This window comes from Pseudophryne corroboree, chromosome 5 (assembly GCF_028390025.1).
Source record: "Pseudophryne corroboree isolate aPseCor3 chromosome 5, aPseCor3.hap2, whole genome shotgun sequence".
In the NCBI taxonomy this organism is placed as follows: domain Eukaryota; kingdom Metazoa; phylum Chordata; class Amphibia; order Anura; family Myobatrachidae; genus Pseudophryne; species Pseudophryne corroboree.
In genome coordinates this window covers 213,199,291-213,219,820 of record NC_086448.1, presented here as the reverse complement: position 1 = coordinate 213,219,820, position 20,530 = coordinate 213,199,291, and the positions used below count along the sequence as shown (strand labels likewise).

Here is a 20,530-nt window from a genome sequence, read left to right as displayed (position 1 = left end):
GCCGTAATTCCTTTAGCACGTGACCAGTTGTAAGAGGTACCCTAGCTAAACGCTTTGCAGCTCAGATACAACTTTATGGAAGGAAGTAATATGTTTACTGTGTTTAAACCATAATATGAATTACCCATTTTAACAGTCCCTGAGATTTTCATTAATCCCCTCCATACCAGATTACTTGTAAAATGCGGTATGTTATTTTGTCGTTCAAACTTCAAGTGCTGTAGGTTTCGTTGGTATCCATTTGGATGGTTGACAATCATTAGGTCGACCACTATTGGTTGACATTGACACATAGTCGACACATGAAAAGTTCGACAAGGCTTTTTTTAAAAAATTAGATTTTTAAATTTTTCATACTTTACCATCCACGTGGACTACGATTGGGAATAGTAACCTTTCCAGCAGCATGCAGGGGTACGCGGTACACTAATTGGGGTCCCTGGTCATGTTACGGAAAAAATGACACCAAAAACAGTTGAAAAATCCATGTCGACCTTTTCATGTGTCAACCATTTGCATGTGTCGACCTAATGACTGTCGGCCTTAACATGGTAGACCATTCATACCGGAACCATTTCGTTAAGTTGCACTATCTGAGCCATTGGTGCATTGGGGGTGAGGTTCTTTAGCATCAAATACCTTGTAATCTACTACATTGCTTAAAATAGTTTTACCCTTGTCTGATATACAGTGATTTGAAATGCACCACAAAATTCTGTTCACTGTAACTATATAATGAATGGAACTGACTTGCATCACATTTATATAGGTGGAACTGAATGTCTAAAAGCGAATGCCAAATCATGTGGAGAATGCATACAGGCTGGCCCAAACTGTGGGTGGTGCACAAAAGCGGTAAGTAGATACGTTCTTTAAGTGAGGCCATTAGGGCTTCATAATCCTTTAATAGTAGATGCACTCTGGAAATGGTGTTCTTGGTGTGAACTAGAGATGAGCGGGTTCGGTTTTACTCTTGTTCTTCATGGCAGACTTATCGCCATTTCTTATTTTTTGGATTTTTCTAATCGGTTAACCAAAACACGTGACGTCCGATAGCCAATAAGGAGATTCGGGTAAATCCGAGTAAAACCGAACCCGCTCATCTCTAGACAGAACAGAACACACTGCTCCAACTTATGGACATAGGGGGTGATTCAGTTGTTTTGGGCGTCTATTTTACCCATCTAAATGGGAAAATATAGACAACCAAACAGTGGCCAGGATTCAATTGTGTTTGGGCACCCTAACAGACACGGTTTAGCCACGTTAAATTGCTAAACCCTTCTGAAGCCAAGCTTTGAGCGTCCAAACAAATGTGCCGACTTGCAACTCAGAAGGCTGCAAGAAGAAATGTTACCCCAGTGGCTACTGGGCATCTAAATGGAGCAACAATTGAATTGCTTAATTTTGTGCTCCACCCCCCTAGTGGTAGTGACAGGGTAAAACAATTGAATCTGCCCCATAGACTGATGACATAGATCGTGATGCTTTTTTGTCACTGACAAATTATATTGTGGCTCATGCATGTAATAGTTTAATGGCTGCTTTGAGGGAAGCATGAGCAACTGCCCTACATTATGTATGGTCTATACAGTATATAATCTTTTCATCCAAGTTCAAAAAAATAAGAATCTGATCAAATACTTTCTGCAGCAGGGTACACTGGGAATTCCACAGGGAATACATTGGGGTCTAGAGTTGGGTCTTGATCCGAGGCACCAACAGGCTAAAGCTTTGACTGTTCCCAGGATGCACTGCACCGTCTCCTCTATAACACCGCCTCCAGGCACTGGAACTGAGTATGTAAGTTGGTGCCTGCATTGCTGGTCACTAAGAGGTGGGGCTGCGCTAGGCAGCCCTGAAAAGAGCTTTTTAAGAAGACTTCAAGGACCGCAGCACTGTTTGTCATTCTGACATTCTGTGCTGCGGCTCCATCACCTCCCCAACAGCGCTGCATAATCCCGCGGCCGGGTTCCCGAGTACTTGCAGCGTAGGTGCACCGGTCATCAGGCACACCACTGCTGACTCTCTCCTAGATCACGTGGCTGCACATCAGGAAGGAGGTAAGAAGGTCCCACAGGTGGGACCCACCGGTAAATTGCGGTCCCAGGAGATGGACCGCGCTGCTGGTGTGGACACTGTACTGCACAGGGACCCTACTAAATCCACCAGGGCAGGTAGCACAGGTCGGATTTACTAAAATCCGTTTTACATAGGCTCCACAGTACCCGGTGGTGAGGGCCAGCATGGGGGATAAGGCTCTGGGCTCCATCTACTGCTGGTGTTCCCGTCCTGGAGCTGCATTTCACTCTACCTCACTAACTGACAGATTTTGGCGCCATCTTCACAAGTAGCTGAACTCTGGGACTGCAGGGCACTGTCTCCTCTGTAAAGCCGCCTGTCTCATCAGCGCTGTGCTTTTACAGTATTCTACATGTAATTTTAGACAGTGCTGGTTAAGAACAAGTGTACTGCTATCTGAATATTTAGTACAAGTATTCTGTGATATACATCTTGTATCTACTGTGCATCGTTATATCTATATTCGTACATATCTATATGTAGTTTTACTAGTCCAGTGCAGTTTTATTGTTTATCTGTAATAACTTCTGCATTGTACCTGTGACTGAGCGTGCCTGCAGCCGCTAAGGGTCTAGGTGCATCAGGGTCATATATATATTATATAATATATAAAAAATAATTTCTCTAACGTCCTAAGTGGATGCTGGGGACTCCGTAAGGACCATGGGGAATAGCGGCTCCGCAGGAGACTGGGCACATCTAAAGAAAGCTTTAGGACTATCTGGTGTGCACTGGCTCCTCCCCCTATGACCCTCCTCCAAGCCTCAGTTAGATCTCTGTGCCCGAACGAGAAGGGTGCACACTAGGGGCTCTCCTGAGCTTCTTAGTGAAAGTTTTAGTTTAGGTTTTTTATTTTCAGTGAGACCTGCTGGCAACAGGCTCACTGCATCGAGGGACTAAGGGGAGAAGAAGCGAACTCACCTGCGTGCAGTGTGGATTGGGCTTCTTAGGCTACTGGACATTAGCTCCAGAGGGACGATCACAGGCCCTGCCATGGATGGGTCCCAGAGCCGCGCCGCCGGCCCCCTTACAGAGCCAGAAGACAGAAGAGGTCCGGAAAATCGGCGGCAGAAGACATCCTGTCTTCACCAAGGTAGCGCACAGCACTGCAGCTGTGCGCCATTGCTCCTCAGCACACTTCACACTTCGGTCACTGAGGGTGCAGGGCGCTAGGGGGGGGCGCCCTGAGCAGCAATAAAAACACCTTGGCTGGCGAAAATACATCACATATAGCCCCCAGGGCTATATGGATGAATTTTAACCCCTGCCAGAATCCATAAAAAAGCAGGAGAAAAGTCCGCGAAAAAGGGGCGGAGCCTATCTCCTCAGCACACTGGCGCCATTTTCCCTCACAGCTCAGTTGGAGGGAAGCTCCCCTGGCTCTCCCCTGCACTCACTACACTACAGAAAGGGTTAAAAAAGAGAGGGGGGCACTAATTAGGCGCAGTATTAACAATACAGCAGCTATAAGGGGAAAAACACTTATATAAGGTTATCCCTGTATATATATATAGCGCTTTGGTGTGTGCTGGCAAACTCTCCCTCTGTCTCCCCAAAGGGCTAGTGGGGTCCTGTCCTCTATCAGAGCATTCCCTGTGTGTGTGCTGTATGTCGGTACGTTTGTGTCGACATGTATGAGGAGAAAAATGATGTGGAGACGGAGCAGATTGCCTGTAATAGTGATGTCACCCCCTAGGGGGTCGACACCTGAGTGGATGAACTGTTGGAAGGAATTACGTGACAGTGTCAGCTCTGTATAAAAGACAGTGGTTGACATGAGACAGCCGGCTACTCAGCTTGTGCCTGTCCAGACGTCTCATAGGCCGTCAGGGGCTCTAAAGCGCCCGTTACCTCAGATGGCAGATATAGACGCCGACACGGATACTGACTCCAGTGTCGACGGTGAAGAGACAAATGTGACTTCCAGTAGGGCCACACGTTACATGATTGAGGCAATGAAAAATGTTTTACACATTTCTGATAATACGAGTACCACCAAAAAGGGGTATTATGTTCGGTGAGGAAAAACTACCTGTAGTTTTCCTGAATCTGAGAAATTAAATGAGGTGTGTGATGATGCGTGGGTTTCCCCCGATAACAACCGATAATTTCTAAAATGTTATTGGCATTATATCCTTTCCCGCCAGAGGTTAGGGTGCGTTGGGAAACACCCCCTAGGGTGGATAAAGCGCTCACACGCTTGTAAGGGCTCTACCCTCTCCTGAGATGGCCGCCCTTAAGGATCCTGCTGATAGAAAGCAGGAGGGTATCCTAAAATGTATTTACACACATACTGGTGTTATACTGCGACCAGCAATCGCCTCAGCCTGGATGTGCAGTGCTGGGTTGGCGTGGTCGGATTCCCTGACTGAAAATATTGATACCCTAGATAGGGACAGTATATTTTTGCCTATAGAGCATTTAAAAGATGCATTTCTATATATGCGTGATGCACAGCGGAATATTTGCCGACTGGCATCAAGTCTAAGTGCGTTGTCCATTTCTACCAGTAGAGGGTTATGGACACGTCAGTGGTCAGGTGATGCGTATTCCAAACGGCATTTGGAAGTATTGCCTTAATAAGGAGAGGAGTTATTTGGGGTCGGTCTTTCAGACCTGGTGGCCACGGCAACAGCTGGGAAATCCACGTTTGTACCCCAGGTCGCCTCTCAACATGAGAAGACGCCGTATTATCAGGCGCAGTCTTTTCGTGGACAAGCGGGCAAAATGTTCCTCATTTCTGCCCCGTGACAGAGGGAGAGAAAAAAGGCTGCAGAAATCAGCCAGTTCCCAGGAACAGAAACCCTCTCCCGCCTCTGCCAAGCCCTCAGTATGACGCTGGGGCTTTACAAGCAGAATAAGGCACGGTGGGGGGCCCGTCTCAATGAATTTCAGCGCGCAGTGGGCTCACTCGCAAGTAGACCCCTGGATCCTTCAGGTGATATCTCAGGGGTACAAATTAGAATTCGAGACGTCTCCCCCTCGCCGTTTTCCTAAAGTCGGCTTTACCGATGTCTCCTTCTGACAGGGAGACAGTTTTGGAAGCCATTCACAAGCTGTATTCCCAGCAGGTGATAATCAAGGTACCCCTCCTGCAACAGGGAACGGGGTATTATTCCACACTGTTGTGGTACCGAAGCCGGACGGCTCGGTGAGACCGATTCTAAATCTAAAATCTTTGAACACTTACATACAGAGGTTCAAATTCAAGATTAAGTCACTCAGAGCAGTGATTGCGAACCTGGAAGAAGGGGACTACATGATGTCTCGGGACATCAAGGATGCTTACCTTTATGTCAAAATTTACCCTTCTCACCAAGGGTACCTCAGGTTTATGGTACAGAACTGTCACTATCAGTTCAGACGCTGCCGTATGGATGGTCCACGGCACCCCGGGTCTTTACCAAGGTAATGGCCGAAATGATGATATTCCTTCGAAGGAAGGGAATTTTAGTTATCCCTTACTTGGACGATTCCCTAATAAGGGTAAGATCCAGGGAACAGTTGGAGGTCGGTGTAGCACTATCTCAGGTAGTGTTGCGGCAGCACGATTGGATTCTCAATATTCCAAAATCGCAGCTGGTTCCGACGACTTGTCTTCTGTTCCTAGGGATGATCCTGGACACAGTCCAGAAAAAGGTGTTTCTCCCGGAGGGGAAAGACAGGGAGTTATCCGAGCTAGTCAGGAACCTCCTAAAACCGAGCCAAGTCTCAGTGCATCAATGCACAAGGGTTCTGGGTAAAATGGTGGCTTCCTACGAAGCAATCCCATTCGGCAGATTCCACGCAAGAACTTTCCAGTGGGACCTGCTGGACAAATGGTCCGGATCGCATCTTCAGATGCATCAGCGGATAACCCTGTCACCAAGGACAAGGGTGTCCCTCCTGTGGTGGTTGCAGAATGCTCATCTTCTAGAGGGCCGCAGATTCGGCATTCAGGACTGGGTCCTGGTGACCACGGATGCCAGCCTGCGAGGCTGGGGAGCAGTCACACAGGGAAGGAATATCCAGGGCTTATGGTCAAGCCTGGAGACATCACTTCACATAAATATCCTGAAGCTAAGGGCCATTTACAATGCTCTAAGCTTAGCAAGACCTCTGCTTCAAGGTCAGCCGGTGTTGATCCAGTCGGACAACATCACGGCAGTCACCCACGTAAACAGACAGGGTGGCACAAGAAGCAGGAGGGCAATGGCAGAAGCTGCAGGGATTCTTCGCTGGGCGGAAAATCATGTGATAGCACTGTCAGCAGTATTCATTCCGGGAGTGGACAACTGGGAAGCAGACTTCCTCAGCACGACCTCCACCCGGGAGAGTGGGGACTTCACCCAGAAGTCTTCCACATGATTATAAACCGTTGGGAAAAACTCGACAGGTATTGCGCCAGGTCAAGGGACCCTCAGGCAATAGCTGTAGACGCTCTGGTAACACCGTGGGTGTACCAGTCAGTGTATGTGTTCCCTCCTCTGCCTCTCATACCCAAGGTACTGAGATTGATAAGATGGAGAGGAGTAAGCACTATATTCGTGGCTCCGGATTGGCCAAGAAGGACTTGGTAACCGGAACTTCAAGAGATGCTCACGGAGGATCCTTGGCCTCTACCTCTAAGAAGGGACCTGCTCCAACAAGGACCCTGTCTGTTCCAAGACTTACCGCGGCTGCGTTTGACGGCATGGCGGTTGAACGCCGGATCCTGAAGGAAAAAAAAGGCATTCCGGATGAAGTCATCCCTATCCTGATCAAAGCCAGGAAGGATGTAACCGAAAAACATTATCACCGCATTTGGCGAAAATATGTTGCGTGGTGCGAGGCCAGTAAGGCCCGACGGAGGAAATTCAACTGGGTCGATTCCTACATTTCCTGCAAACAGGAGTGTCTATGGGCCTGAAATTGGGGTCCATTAAGGTTCAAATTTCGGCCCTGTCAATTTTCTTCCAAAAAGAACTAGCTTCAGTCCCTGAAGTTCAGACGTTTGTAAAAGGGGTACTGCATATACAGCCTCCTTTTGTGCCTCCAGTGGCACTTTGGGATCTCAATGTAGTTTTTTGGGTTCCAAAAGTCACATTGGTTTGAACCACTTAAATCTGTGGAGTTAAAATATCTCACATGGAAAGTGGTCATGCTGTTGGCCCTGGCCTGGGCCAGGCGCGTGTCAGAATTGGCGGCTTTATCCTGTAAAAGCCCTTATCTGATTTTCCATTCGGACAGGGCGGAATTGAGGACTCGTCCTCAGTTTCTCCCTAAGGTGGTTTCAGCGTTTCACCTGAACCAACCTATTGTGGTGCCTGCGGCTACTAGGGACTTGGAGGACTCCAAGTTGCTAAACGTTGTCAGGGCCCTGAAAATATATGTTTCCAGGACGGCTGGAGTCAGAAAATCTGACTCGCTGTTTATCCTGTATGCACCCAACAAGCTGGGTGCTCCTGCTTCTAAGCAGACTATTGCTCGTTGGATTTGTAGTACAATTCAGCTTGCACATTCTGTGGCAGGCCTGCCACAGCCAAAAATCTGTAAATGCCCACTCCACAAGGAAGGTGGGCTCATCTTGGGCGGCTGCCCGAGGGGTCTCTGCTTTACAACTTTGCCGAGCAGCTACTTGGTCAGGAGCAAATACGTTTGTAAAATTCTACAGAATTGATACCCTGGCTGAGGAGGACCTGGAGTTCTCTCAATTGGTGCTGCAGAGTCATCCGCACTCTCCCGCCCGTTTCGGAGCTTTGGTATAATCCCCATGGTCCTTACGGAGTCCCCAGCATCCACTTAGGACGTTAGAGAAAATAAGAATTTACTTACCGATAATTCTATTTCTCGTAGTCCGTAGTGGATGCTGGGCGCCCATCCCAAGTGCGGATTGTCTGCAATACTGGTACATAGTTATTGTTACCAAAAAATCGGGTTATTGCTGTAGTGAGCCATCTTTTCTAGAGGCTCCTCTGTTATCATGCTGTTAACTGGGTTCAGATCACAAGTTGTACAGTGTGATTGGTGTGGCTGGTATGAGTCTTACCCGGGATTCAAAATCCTTCCTTATTGTGTACGCTCGTCCGGGCACAGTATCCTAACTGAGGCTTGGAGGAGGGTCATAGGGGGAGGAGCCAGTGCACACCAGATAGTCCTAAAGCTTTCTTTAGATGTGCCCAGTCTCCTGCGGAGCCGCTATTCCCCATGGTCCTTACGGAGTCCCCAGCATCCACTACGGACTACGAGAAATAGAATTATCGGTAAGTAAATTCTTATTTTTATATATATATATATATATATATATGTGTGTATGTATATATGTATATGTATATATATATATATATATATATGTGTATATATATATATATGTGTATATATAGTTGATACACACGGATTGGCACTCACCTAGTAATTTTACTGTGCTCCGGTGCCCTCTGAAAATTCATTACAAGCAGCCATTCCTTCCCATACAGCGGCACTCGGAGTCTGATTTAAAAGGTGCAGTAAAGTGCTTTTATTCGGTCATAATAACAACATAATAATAACATAATAACGGATTGCAAATTGTTATTATGACCGAATAAAAGCACTTTACTGCACCTTTTAAATCAGACTCCGAGTGCCGCTGTATGGGAAGGAATGGCTGCTTATATGTGTATATATATATATATATATATATATATATATATATATATATATATATATATATATATATATATATACCTACCAACAACCGATGATCCGGAACCTCTTTTAATCCGGACAATTTTGATTTGCCCGGATTAAAGGGGGTTAGGGACATCCTTTAATCCGGAACATTTTCTGCGCATGGGCGTAACACGCAATACGCGCAAGTGTCAGTGGGTACAGCTTCCACGGACACTGCAGGTGACACTGCAAGCATCAGTGGGGCTGTTATGGCGTCCAAGGTCACAGCAAGTACCGCACATGGGCGGAACACACAGCCTGAGCCTGATACCTGTTTTGCTTATAAACAGTTTTGCATACACTACTGTGTTTATTCATTAATTAATATTATACTGTAGCATATATTTTACTATTTATTGCTTTACAAATGTTAAATCGATAATCCGGCACGCCACTGGAACCGAGGATGCCGGAAAATCGGTGGTGTACCTGTGTGTGTATGTATGTATATATGTATATATATGTATATATATATATATATATATATATATATATATATATATATATATATATATATATATATATATATATATATATATATATATATATATATATATTCTCTATCGTCCTAAGTGGATGCTGGGGTTCCTGAAAGGACCATGGGGAATAGCGGCTCCGCAGGAGGCAGGGCACAAAAGTAAAGCTTTTACAGGTCAGGTGGTGTGTACTGGCTCCTCCCCCTATGACCCTCCTCCAGTTAGATTTTTGTGCCCGGCCGAGAAGGGTGCAATTCTAGGTGGCTCTCATAAAGAGCTGCTTAGAGAGTTTAGCTTAGGTTTTTTATTTTACAGTGATTCCTGCTGGCAACAGGATCACTGCAACGAGGGACAGAGGGGAGAAGAAGTGAACTCACCTGCGTGCAGGATGGATTGGCTTCTTGGCTACTGGACATGAAGCTCCAGAGGGACGATCACAGGTACAGCCTGGATGGTCACCGGAGCCACGCCGCCGGCCCCCTCACAGATGCTGAAGCAAGAAGAGGTCCAGAATCGGCGGCTGAAGACTCCTGCAGTCTTCTTAAGGTAGCGCACAGCACTGCAGCTGTGCGCCATTTTCCTCTCAGCACACTTCACACGGCAGTCACTGAGGGTGCAGGGCGCTGGGGGGGGGCGCCCTGGGAGGCAAATGAAAACCTTTAAAAAGGCTAAAAATACCTCACATATAGCCCCAGAGGCTATATGGAGATATTTACCCCTGCCTAAATGTACTAAATAGCGGGAGACGAGCCCGCCGAAAAAGGGGCGGGGCCTATCTCCTCAGCACACGGCGCCATTTTCTGTCACAGCTCCGCTGGTCAGGAAGGCTCCCAGTCTCTCCCCTGCACTGCACTACAGAAACAGGGTATAACAGAGAGGGGGGGCAAAATAAATGGCAATATATTAATATAAAAGCAGCTATAAGGGAGCACTTAATCATAAGGCTATCCCTGTCATATATAGCGCTTTTTGGTGTGTGCTGGCAGACTCTCCCTCTGTCTCCCCAAAGGGCTAGTGGGTCCTGTCTTCGTATAGAGCATTCCCTGTGTGTCTGCTGTGTGTCGGTACGTGTGTGTCGACATGTATGAGGACGTTATTGGTGTGGAGGCGGAGCAATTGCCAAATATGAGGATGTCACCTCCTAGGGGGTCGACACCAGAATGGATGCCTTTATTTGTGGAATTACGGGATAGCGTCAACTCGCTTAAGCAGTCGTTTGCCGACATGAGGCGGCCGGACACTCAATTAGTGCCTGTCCAGGCGCCTCAAACACCGTCAGGGGCTGTAAAACGCCCCTTGCCTCAGTCGGTCGACACAGACCCAGACACAGGCACTGATTCCGGTGGTGAAGGTGACGAATCAACCGTATTTTCCAGTAGGGCCACACGTTATATGATTTTGGCAATAAAGGAGATGTTACATTTAGCTGATACTACAGGTACCACTAAACAGGGTATTATGTGGGGTGTGAAAAAACTACCAGTAGTTTTTACCGAATCAGAAGAATTAAATGACGTGTGTGATGAAGCGTGGGGTGCCCCGATAAAAAACTGCTAATTTCAAAGAAGTTATTGGCTTTATACCCTTTCCCGCCAGAGGTTAGGGAGCGCTGGGAAACACCTCCTAGGGTGGACAAAGCGCTAACACGCTTATCAAAACAAGTGGCGTTACCCTCTCCTGAGACGGCCGCACTTAAAGATCCATCAGATAGGAGGATGGAAAATATCCAAAAAGGTATATACACACATGCAGGTAACAAAGCAGAATTCCTTTATGTATTTACAACCCTTTATGAAGTCTAAGAACACTGTACGCTGTTTACTTAAGAAGTACCGTAAGGGTACGCTGGTTGCGTAATGATCGCTCAGCCGTAGGCGAGACGCTCAAGCGTCACGTTCGCTCACGGCCCAGAGATCACAGGACAGAATGATTCGCTATGGCGTAGCGGTTCGCTCGAGACCACGAGGAGATCACCAGCGGCGCAGACGCTCACAACGCTATACCTTTATGTCTAAACCTTATACCAATGAAATACACAGAATACCTTAATGTGAATACAGGGTGTAAGTGCAACCTTGTGTAACCTGACTAACTACAAAGCTGCTTGAGCGTTACCGACGCTCAAGTGAACACTTAACACTATAGGAAATACACAGATGCTGGTTTAGGGTCCAAAGCCTATTAACTGTATTATGTCTAATATACTTGTAAAAAGAGAATAACAGTACAAATGATACACTACAATATAACAGAGACTTCCTAACCAAAATACAATACTATCTAATACAATACAATACTAGTCTAGGGGAGATGTGAGAGAAAGGAGAGAGAGAGAGAGAGAAATTGGCTCACAGTAAGACAATGATTACGGAGAGAAACTTACGCACAAAGGGTATGATCGCCTGCGCCTCGATATCCAGCTCCCGGCTATCAGCAGATAACCGTTGATGAGAGAGTGAGAGCTGGATGTGGTCGGCCTGCCTATTTATGCCCCACACACAATGCAATCTCATGGTCCTACAATCCCATTGTCCATTGGCCGAAGGAATTCGGCCCTGCATCATAACAAAAGGTCATAGGGTGATTCATACAGGTGGGCTGTGACGATTTCCAACAGCTCAGGTGGGTGGGAAACTGGGTTTCCCGCCGCATACCTGAGTATGTGTAAATAATAGAAATGGACATAAACTTCTTATGTCCATAACTATTCGCACGAGCGATTAATACGCTCCAAACCAACACCGGAATATTACTAATTAAATACTCTTCCGATGGGTACCAAACACTGCTGTATGATTCCTGTCAGACCCTTCGTACAATACAAAGAGGGATTCCTTTAAACAGGGACCTTCTATTTTAACCAGACTTTCAGAATCTATCAAAGGGACCATGATCTACAAACTACATTAATTGTGAAACTATGTAACGAATGAGTCGCACGCTACGACTACATAAACTCTACCGTAAATACGCATACCGCGCCTGCGAGTGCACGCTATTGCGGGTATGCGCCTTCACGGGAGAGCGTACGCATGCGCAGCGCGGACCAGTGTGCGGTGCAAATATGGCAACGTGCATAGAGACATTTTTCTGACTTTGACAGTCCACCCTTTGGCAGTCAATAATAACTGCCACCTTCTAAAACATTTCAAAAGGAGAAAAATGTAAGTCAGGGGTTAATTGATTTCCATGGTTGGGTAGGGGAGAAGAGTGGAGTAGGTGTGAAGAGGGTATGACCTAGTGAGAAAGCAGAAGCATGTGTGTATGAGTCCATGTTTGGAGGGTCATGTATCATCGTGCCGTACGTGTGGTAAATCAAGCTTCGAGGTATTGCGAAGTATACATTTGAATTCCTTCTTATCCTGTGGTACAGGTCTGTGGATGGGCTGTCAAACTCTACCGAGCTCATTTCGGCTGTGGTTGTAACAAAATGGGGATGCACATTTTAGTTGATGATACATGAATGGGGGAGGTATGTGGTTGCTAATATCTGTGCCTGTATTCCCTATCGTCTATGTGTGTCGTTACCTGAGGGTTGTAGAGATGAAGATAAAGAACACTTACGAAAAATGCACTGATATTCTATGTCAGGGAAATGTACATCTGTTGTTGAAGTTGTGTTCGGTATCTGTTGAGAGTCGTCTTCTTTGCGCTGTTTTGCTCCTTAGGCATGAGCAACAAGCTTTGTCAGTGCCATCAGATTTACAAAAATGTTGGGCTAGCGTGAGTTTAAAAATACTAGGGAAACTGGGGATCCATGGCAAAGTTCATCAAGTGTCCATATTTAAAGTTGTCAAATCTTCTTCTTTGGTGCTTGTCTGTTGTCTGTATAGCGTCTCGTCAACTTCCTCGTCCAAGGGGGTCTTTGTATCTTGGAGAAAAGCAGAAAAACAGGTGAAAGAAACGGACCGTATAATCGCATTTTCATCACATTCTGGTTTCTATCATTGGGTCATAAATCAAATCCAGGTTAATTACAGTTTCCTCGCTCCTCAAGCTCATCACTTTTGTACTTTGTTTGCACCTCATTAAAGCCTGCCCGCATCTAAATATCAATCCAATCGATATAACGACACCCAAGATACATAGTAGAAACTTTCCAACATCCATTATGACTCCTTGAGCCCAGTCTCCTAAACCGGAGAACCAATTTCGCGGGTTCAACCATGACACCCAACCAGTCAGCTCATTACCTACAGCAGCAAGGGTGAGATTGTGTTTTCGACGAAATTCCCACTTCAATTGGAGAATATCGTCCATCTTTTGGTCTATGACCTCTACCGGGTCCTCGGTGCTATTTGTGATATACGTGCAACACTTTATGCCGTACTGTGTTGCCAATGTAACACAATATCCGCCTGTTACTGCTGTAAGATAATTAAGAACCATCCTATGCTGAACTAGTTCTGTTTTGTAGGCTTGAAGTTCTCTTCCAGTGTATCTAAACGTGTCGTCATACATTTCACTGATATTATCTAACAAATTGGCGAGTGCGGAAATGTATCTATAATTCATCACACCTCGAGCGGTGCGAGTGAAATCTAACGCTACCAGAACCTGAATCCCGGTGGATTCATGGATAAGATCAGAGGCCGGATGCTCTAACCTTTCTGACAGTTGTCTTTTAACTCGGTGCTCGTAATGAGTGTGAGTATAAGGAGCTTGGGCACCACGGTGTATGTCTTTCATTTTGTCATGTGTAACAGTCATCACTTCAGGCAATACTTTTCCAATATAACACAATCCTTCAGAGTTTGGGGCAAGCCACTTGTACGCCTTTCTCCCGCATATGAAATATGCGTCATCGGGGAGAACATAAGGGACGGAGAAGGACATGACCATGTTACAAACCTTCCAGGTGAAATCTCCTGACCCTAATTCTTCCAACTGCTTAATGCACGTATCAGTTTGTACGATATGTGCACAGTATCCTGGTGATACCTCTCCAACTCTAGTAATCCTATTTCCTAAGGTATATCGATACCGAAAAGATTTTCCTCTACTGGCTATATGGCGTACGAGCTCTGTATCTGTAGGCATTCTATCTGCTCTGTGTGAAAAGGTCATGGTAAGGTTGCTCCATGACACTTCCCAATTTCCCGGCTTACGGGGATTGGAGATATTAAAACATAAGAGGGACCTATCCACATGGTATTGGTGGAGCTTCAAACTAGGAGGGCTGGAGATGTTAAACCTCCGGTCCACCGGTCTCCCACCCCTTAGCTCAAGTACCTCCCCTAACGTTAAAGGAAATGGTACTAGCCCTGATTTGCTATGACCCTGAGGTACTTGAGAGCATACCCAACAATCTGTTTTATTTAACACGTTACCCACTAAGGAGTGATGGTCACTCAATGGATGCTGGTCCATATGGATATTAAGACTGGATTGGCATTTCTTTATGCATCCATCTTCAACCATTGTCACAGAGCCTACAGATACAGTTTTTCTTTTTTTTTTTTTAACTAACAATCCTTCAAAGAAAATGTTTACAGATAACATGGTTGTTAGATCGTGCCCGGTACTCGCCTTTGCTTGGTGATTGGGTTGCTATTGGAAATTTACACCTCCGTCTCAGTCATCAGGACCTTTCTGGATCCTTTCTCGACCTCACTGGTACTCTCACCGAAACAGACTGCTCTGGTCAACATCATGGTTAACGGGAAAATCCATATCACAGTCTCTTGGGGCAAGTCCATCTTACAGGAGGAGAAAAGAAGAAATTTGTAAAGGGGGTATAAGAAAACAGTTTGAGGGGGAGAGAACTTGTTACGATAATAAGTTCTCTCGTCTTGTTGTTCTTCTTGTTCTGCTGTCTTCTCAAAGGTGCTGTCTCTCAGTCTTCCAAACGAACATTCTGGTGATGCAATATTCCTTCCTAACCGGCGATCTTTCTGTAAGGAGAAAAAAAAATCTGGCATTACCATTGGTCCAACTGAGGGGTGACATACCATCTTTAAACCATGAAAACATGAGTGAGAAGAGAGAGAAAACACAAAAAAAACAAAAGAGATAGAGAACAATTCATGTGCATATATACATTACATAACTCGACAATAACCATCAATAAGAGAAGAGAAACAAAGCATTTTTAAACATTGTCAACATTAAGAAAACATTGTCAGACTATTAGGCTGTCGTATCTACGTGTCTAATGGTTTCCTTGAGCAGTCCCTCCCCACCAGCACCTGCATTACTCCACTGTCTGTATCTGGCCAGAATACATTGTGGCGGAGGTCATGCTGGGGTTTGGTAGACTTCTGCAAGGACCAAGTGGGTATGCAATGTGTGAATTCTTACCAATACTCGTCAGAGATGGGGATAGAGAGAGAGAGAGAAAAAAAACATTTCACTGATACATTTACAACGTTTCACCTGGTCATTCCTGTGTCTTTCAGTGAATGACCTCCCAATTTATTAACCGTTACCTCAGGCTTACCATCAGTCGTATGATCACCTTTCTTGACTACCTATCATGGGTGTGGCTCAAAATTCTTCCTATGTGATCCCTGCTTGTAATTTGGTGTGTCATAACTTTTGCTCATTTTCATGTCTAGGGGGTCTGATTTTATGTGGGCTGTTGCAGTTACTGGCATAATGCCCTTCTCTTTTGCACAGATCACAAATCCTTAAGTTCCTCCATGTGCCAATGGCCTGGGGTTTTGGTTGATTTGATGCCTCCTCAAACGCTTGGATGCTCATCACCATCAACCGCTTTCCCTGTACCTACCTGATTCCTTGGATACCATGATTATGTCGTTGTCTAGGGAGTTGGTATGCCTTCTGTGAATCTTTGATCATACAGTTAGATCTTTCCTAGGATCTGGGTAATCAGACATGATTGATCTCAATTCGGTCCGGGACCAGGGACAGCGCATTGCACTGTCCTTGACGGGAATGGTTCCCTGATCGTCAGTCTTCCCATTGGGGACTGTGATCACCCTGACAGGACTAAACTCAATTACATCACCTTGTTTTGGTCTTATAATATGGGGTACATTTGTTTGTGCGCGATATAAAACATTGTACGTACCTGTGGACACGACCTCACCTGACCCTCCGTTAGGGGGTTTGATTACAGTTTTTACCGATTGGGTCGCGTCCACCTGGATGTCTTGTGTGATGGCTTCTGGAGGAGGTGCCGACATCGTTCTGGGTTCACTTTCTTGTTGGTGTCCCTGAGGAAAGTTTAACATGGGGTGCGACTTGCATGGGTTAATAGTTGTACATTCAACAGCATTACAATTAGCATTGTTACATTTATCACACTTATTCTTATTATCTGTACTACTGTTGCTAAGAGCATTTTTATTGTTCACCCCTGTGCTTCTCTCCGCAACCACAATCCCCTCCATTGCCACCTCTCCCCTCTCAAGATGAAAGTTAGGTAAGTAAGTTACATTTCTTTGCATTTCACTCTCCTGTTGCCATATCTGTAAACAATCATAATGCTTGATTCGTCTCTTTGCTGATTTGATGAGACATATCCTTCGCCTTAAATTATGCAACACCTCTAAGTCAAAACTACCTATCCCGGGAAATGGTACCTTATCCCCCGCAGTCATTCGTGTCCATTCATCACAAAAGGTCTCAGAGTGGGGACCATATTTCCCCCACATTACTAACCGAGCAGACCCTCGGGGTCTGCAAGCCTCTGGAGTCTGAATCCTGACCTCCGACCGTCTCTGTATTGTGCACTTGGCTGCCATTGTGGACCTTTTTAACACAGAAAAAACTTCCTAAAATGCACCAAACACAGAACTTCGTTGGAAATCCTTAAAGCTCTTCCACTGAACTTCTTCTGCTCCGGGTATCTCCGTTCCGCCTTCTAGCAGACACGTGTAGCCGTTGCAGGCCCTATTTTTAGAGATTTTCCTGAGAAAATTCCCTTCCTTTTTCTTTACACAAATCACGCTTGCATGTGCTCCCTACAACACGTATGAGGGCAAGATTTACGCATGGATATACGACCTCATATCACGTTGCGTTATTGGTCACACATACAACCGTGCGGTCCAATCGTACCACTTATAGACACTTGTTGCCCATAAATGGTAGGATCATTGGAGTCTCCCTACTGTGCTCCAAAACAGCCAGAGCGTAATACAATGAAAACTTTATCACACTCTGTTGCACGTTTTCACTCAGATCGTGCTCATCACGTTCCACATAGATCACAAAGTTCACAAAGCGGGATTATCACATAGATCACAAAGTCCACAAAGTGGGATTCAATACACTCATACCGTTTTCAACCCACTATCATTCTTATAGTTTTCTGATCAGAAAAATCATTTCCCGTAGTCTGATAGCTCTCCCCAGAGGTATTACAGTAAAGTAAGGTATTTAAACTAAGTTTTGGAAAGCTGAAATCAATTTGTGCTATTTATCGCCTTGCGTTATTTACCGCGTTGCGCTACTTATTGCTTTGCGCTATTTATCGCCTTTTAATTATAACATTTGTGATTTGCTACATGAGCGTACACGGACGCTCCGTTGCGCTGCGTGCGTCGGCCTTTGGGTTGCGTACGCAAGTCTCAGTCTTTTGTTAGAGACACGTGTACGCACAGCAAAGATCCACCGTAACACGATTTATACGTTTATCAATGTAGATGATCCTTGATCATTTACCGCGCACCACACTGACCTTGTCTCTTGGCAAAGCTGTGTGTTTGTCTATATTTTAACTATGTTGCTTCTACTTAAATTATTGAAATAGCGACAAATCTCTCTCAGCACATTTATCAACTATAAAACTGGCAAACAGGATAGTGATATACGAAAAAAATGAAATACACGGATGGAAAAGAAATGCAGATATATATGTATACGTGCGTATATACGCAAGACAGAAGAAAAATACAGTTTTAAAAGACACAAGCGTTTTGTTCTTACCTCCTGGTCTCCGGATTCCTTCAGCACTCTTTATCTAAGCGAAGCAGACGCTTATCCCATCAGCACTGCGAGACAACCTCCCGCCCTTTTGCTGGGGGATAATGTCTGCTGATCTACCTAGTGCAGATATGTGAAGGACTGGACGGCCCCCAATTAACAAAGCAGAATTCCTTTATGTATTTACAACCCTTTATGAAGTCTAAGAACACTGTACGCTGTTTACTTAAGAAGTACCGTAAGGGTACGCTGGTTGCGTAATGATCGCTCAGCCGTAGGCGAGACGCTCAAGCGTCACGTTCGCTCACGGCCCAGAGATCACAGGACAGAATGATTCGCTATGGCGTAGCGGTTCGCTCGAGACCACGAGGAGATCACCAGCGGCGCAGACGCTCACAACGCTATACCTTTATGTCTAAACCTTATACCAATGAAATACACAGAATACCTTAATGTGAATACAGGGTGTAAGTGCAACCTTGTGTAACCTGACTAACTACAAAGCTGCTTGAGCGTTACCGACGCTCAAGTGAACACTTAACACTATAGGAAATACACAGATGCTGGTTTAGGGTCCAAAGCCTATTAACTGTATTATGTCTAATATACTTGTAAAAAGAGAATAACAGTACAAATGATACACTACAATATAACAGAGACTTCCTAACCAAAATACAATACTATCTAATACAATACAATACTAGTCTAGGGGAGATGTGAGAGAAAGGAGAGAGAGAGAGAGAGAAATTGGCTCACAGTAAGACAATGATTACGGAGAGAAACTTACGCACAAAGGGTATGATCGCCTGCGCCTCGATATCCAGCTCCCGGCTATCAGCAGATAACCGTTGATGAGAGAGTGAGAGCTGGATGTGGTCGGCCTGCCTATTTATGCCCCACACACAATGCAATCTCATGGTCCTACAATCCCATTGTCCATTGGCCGAAGGAATTCGGCCCTGCATCATAACAAAAGGTCATAGGGTGATTCATACAGGTGGGCTGTGACGATTTCCAACAGCTCAGGTGGGTGGGAAACTGGGTTTCCCGCCGCATACCTGAGTATGTGTAAATAATAGAAATGGACATAAACTTCTTATGTCCATAACTATTCGCACGAGCGATTAATACGCTCCAAACCAACACCGGAATATTACTAATTAAATACTCTTCCGATGGGTACCAAACACTGCTGTATGATTCCTGTCAGACCCTTCGTACAATACAAAAAGGGATTCCTTTAAACAGGGACCTTCTATTTTAACCAGATTTTCAGAATCAACAAAGGGACCATGATCTACAAACTACATTAATTGTGAAAATATGTAACGAATGAGTCGCACGCTACGACTACATAAACTCTACCGTAAATACGCATACCGCGCCTGCGAGTGCACGCTATTGCGGGTATGCGCCTTCACGGGAGAGCGTACGCATGCGCAGCGCGGACCAGTGTGCGGTGCAAATATGGCAACGTGCATAGAGACATTTTTCTGACTTTGACACAGGTGTTATACTACGACCAGCTATTGCGACTGCCTGGATGTGCAGTGCTGGGGTAGTTTGGTCAGAGTCCCTGATCGAAAATATTGATACCCTGGACAGGGACAATATTTTACTGTCGTTAGAACAAATAAAGGATGCATTTCTTTATATGCGTGATGCACAGAGAGATATCTGCACACTGGCATCACGGGTAAGTGCTATGTCCATTTCGGCCAGAAGAGCTTTATGGACACGACAGTGGACAGGCGATGCGTAGAGGAGTTATTTGGGGTCGGTCTATCGGATTTGGTGGCCACGGCTACGGCCGGGAAATCCACCTTTCTACCTCAAGTCACTCCCCAACAGAAAAAGGCACCGACCTTTCAACCGCAGCCCTTTCGTTCCTTTAAAAATAAGAGAGCAAAGGGCTATTCATATCTGCCACGAGGCAGAGGACGAGGGAAGAGACAGCAACAGGCAGCTCCTTCCCAGGAACAGAAGCCCTCCCCGGCTTCTACAAAAGCCTCAGCATGACGCTGGGGCTTCGCAAGCGGACTCGGGGGCGGTAGGCGGTCGTCTCAAGAATTACAGCGCGCAGTGGGCTCACTCGCAGGTAAATCCCTGGATCCTGCAGATAATATCTCAGGGGTACAGGTTGAAATTAGAGACAGAGCCACCTCGCCGTTTCCTGAAGTCTGCTTTACCAACGTCCCCCTCAGAAAGGGAGACGGTTTTGGAAGCCATTCACAAGCTGTATTCTCAGCAGGTGATAGTCAAGGTACCTCTTCTACAACAAGGGAAGGGGTATTATTCCACTCTATTTGTGGTACCGAAGCCGGATGGCTCGGTAAGGCCTATTCTAAATCTGAAGTCCTTGAACCTGTACATAAAGAAGTTCAAGTTCAAGATGGAGTCACTCAGAGCAG

General features: G+C 45.6%; 1 protein-coding gene across 2 annotated transcripts in view; it reads left to right on the top strand.

Annotated features, from left to right (window-relative positions):
- ITGB1 (integrin subunit beta 1) overlaps positions 1-20,530 on the top strand; it is a 144,989-nt gene that overhangs the window by 72,159 nt on the left and 52,300 nt on the right. For both annotated transcript variants that reach the window (XM_063922103.1, XM_063922104.1), the window contains exon 3: positions 770-855. In XM_063922103.1, coding sequence (XP_063778173.1) covers positions 770-855 — 86 coding nt within the window. The remainder of the gene's footprint in view (positions 1-769; positions 856-20,530) is intronic.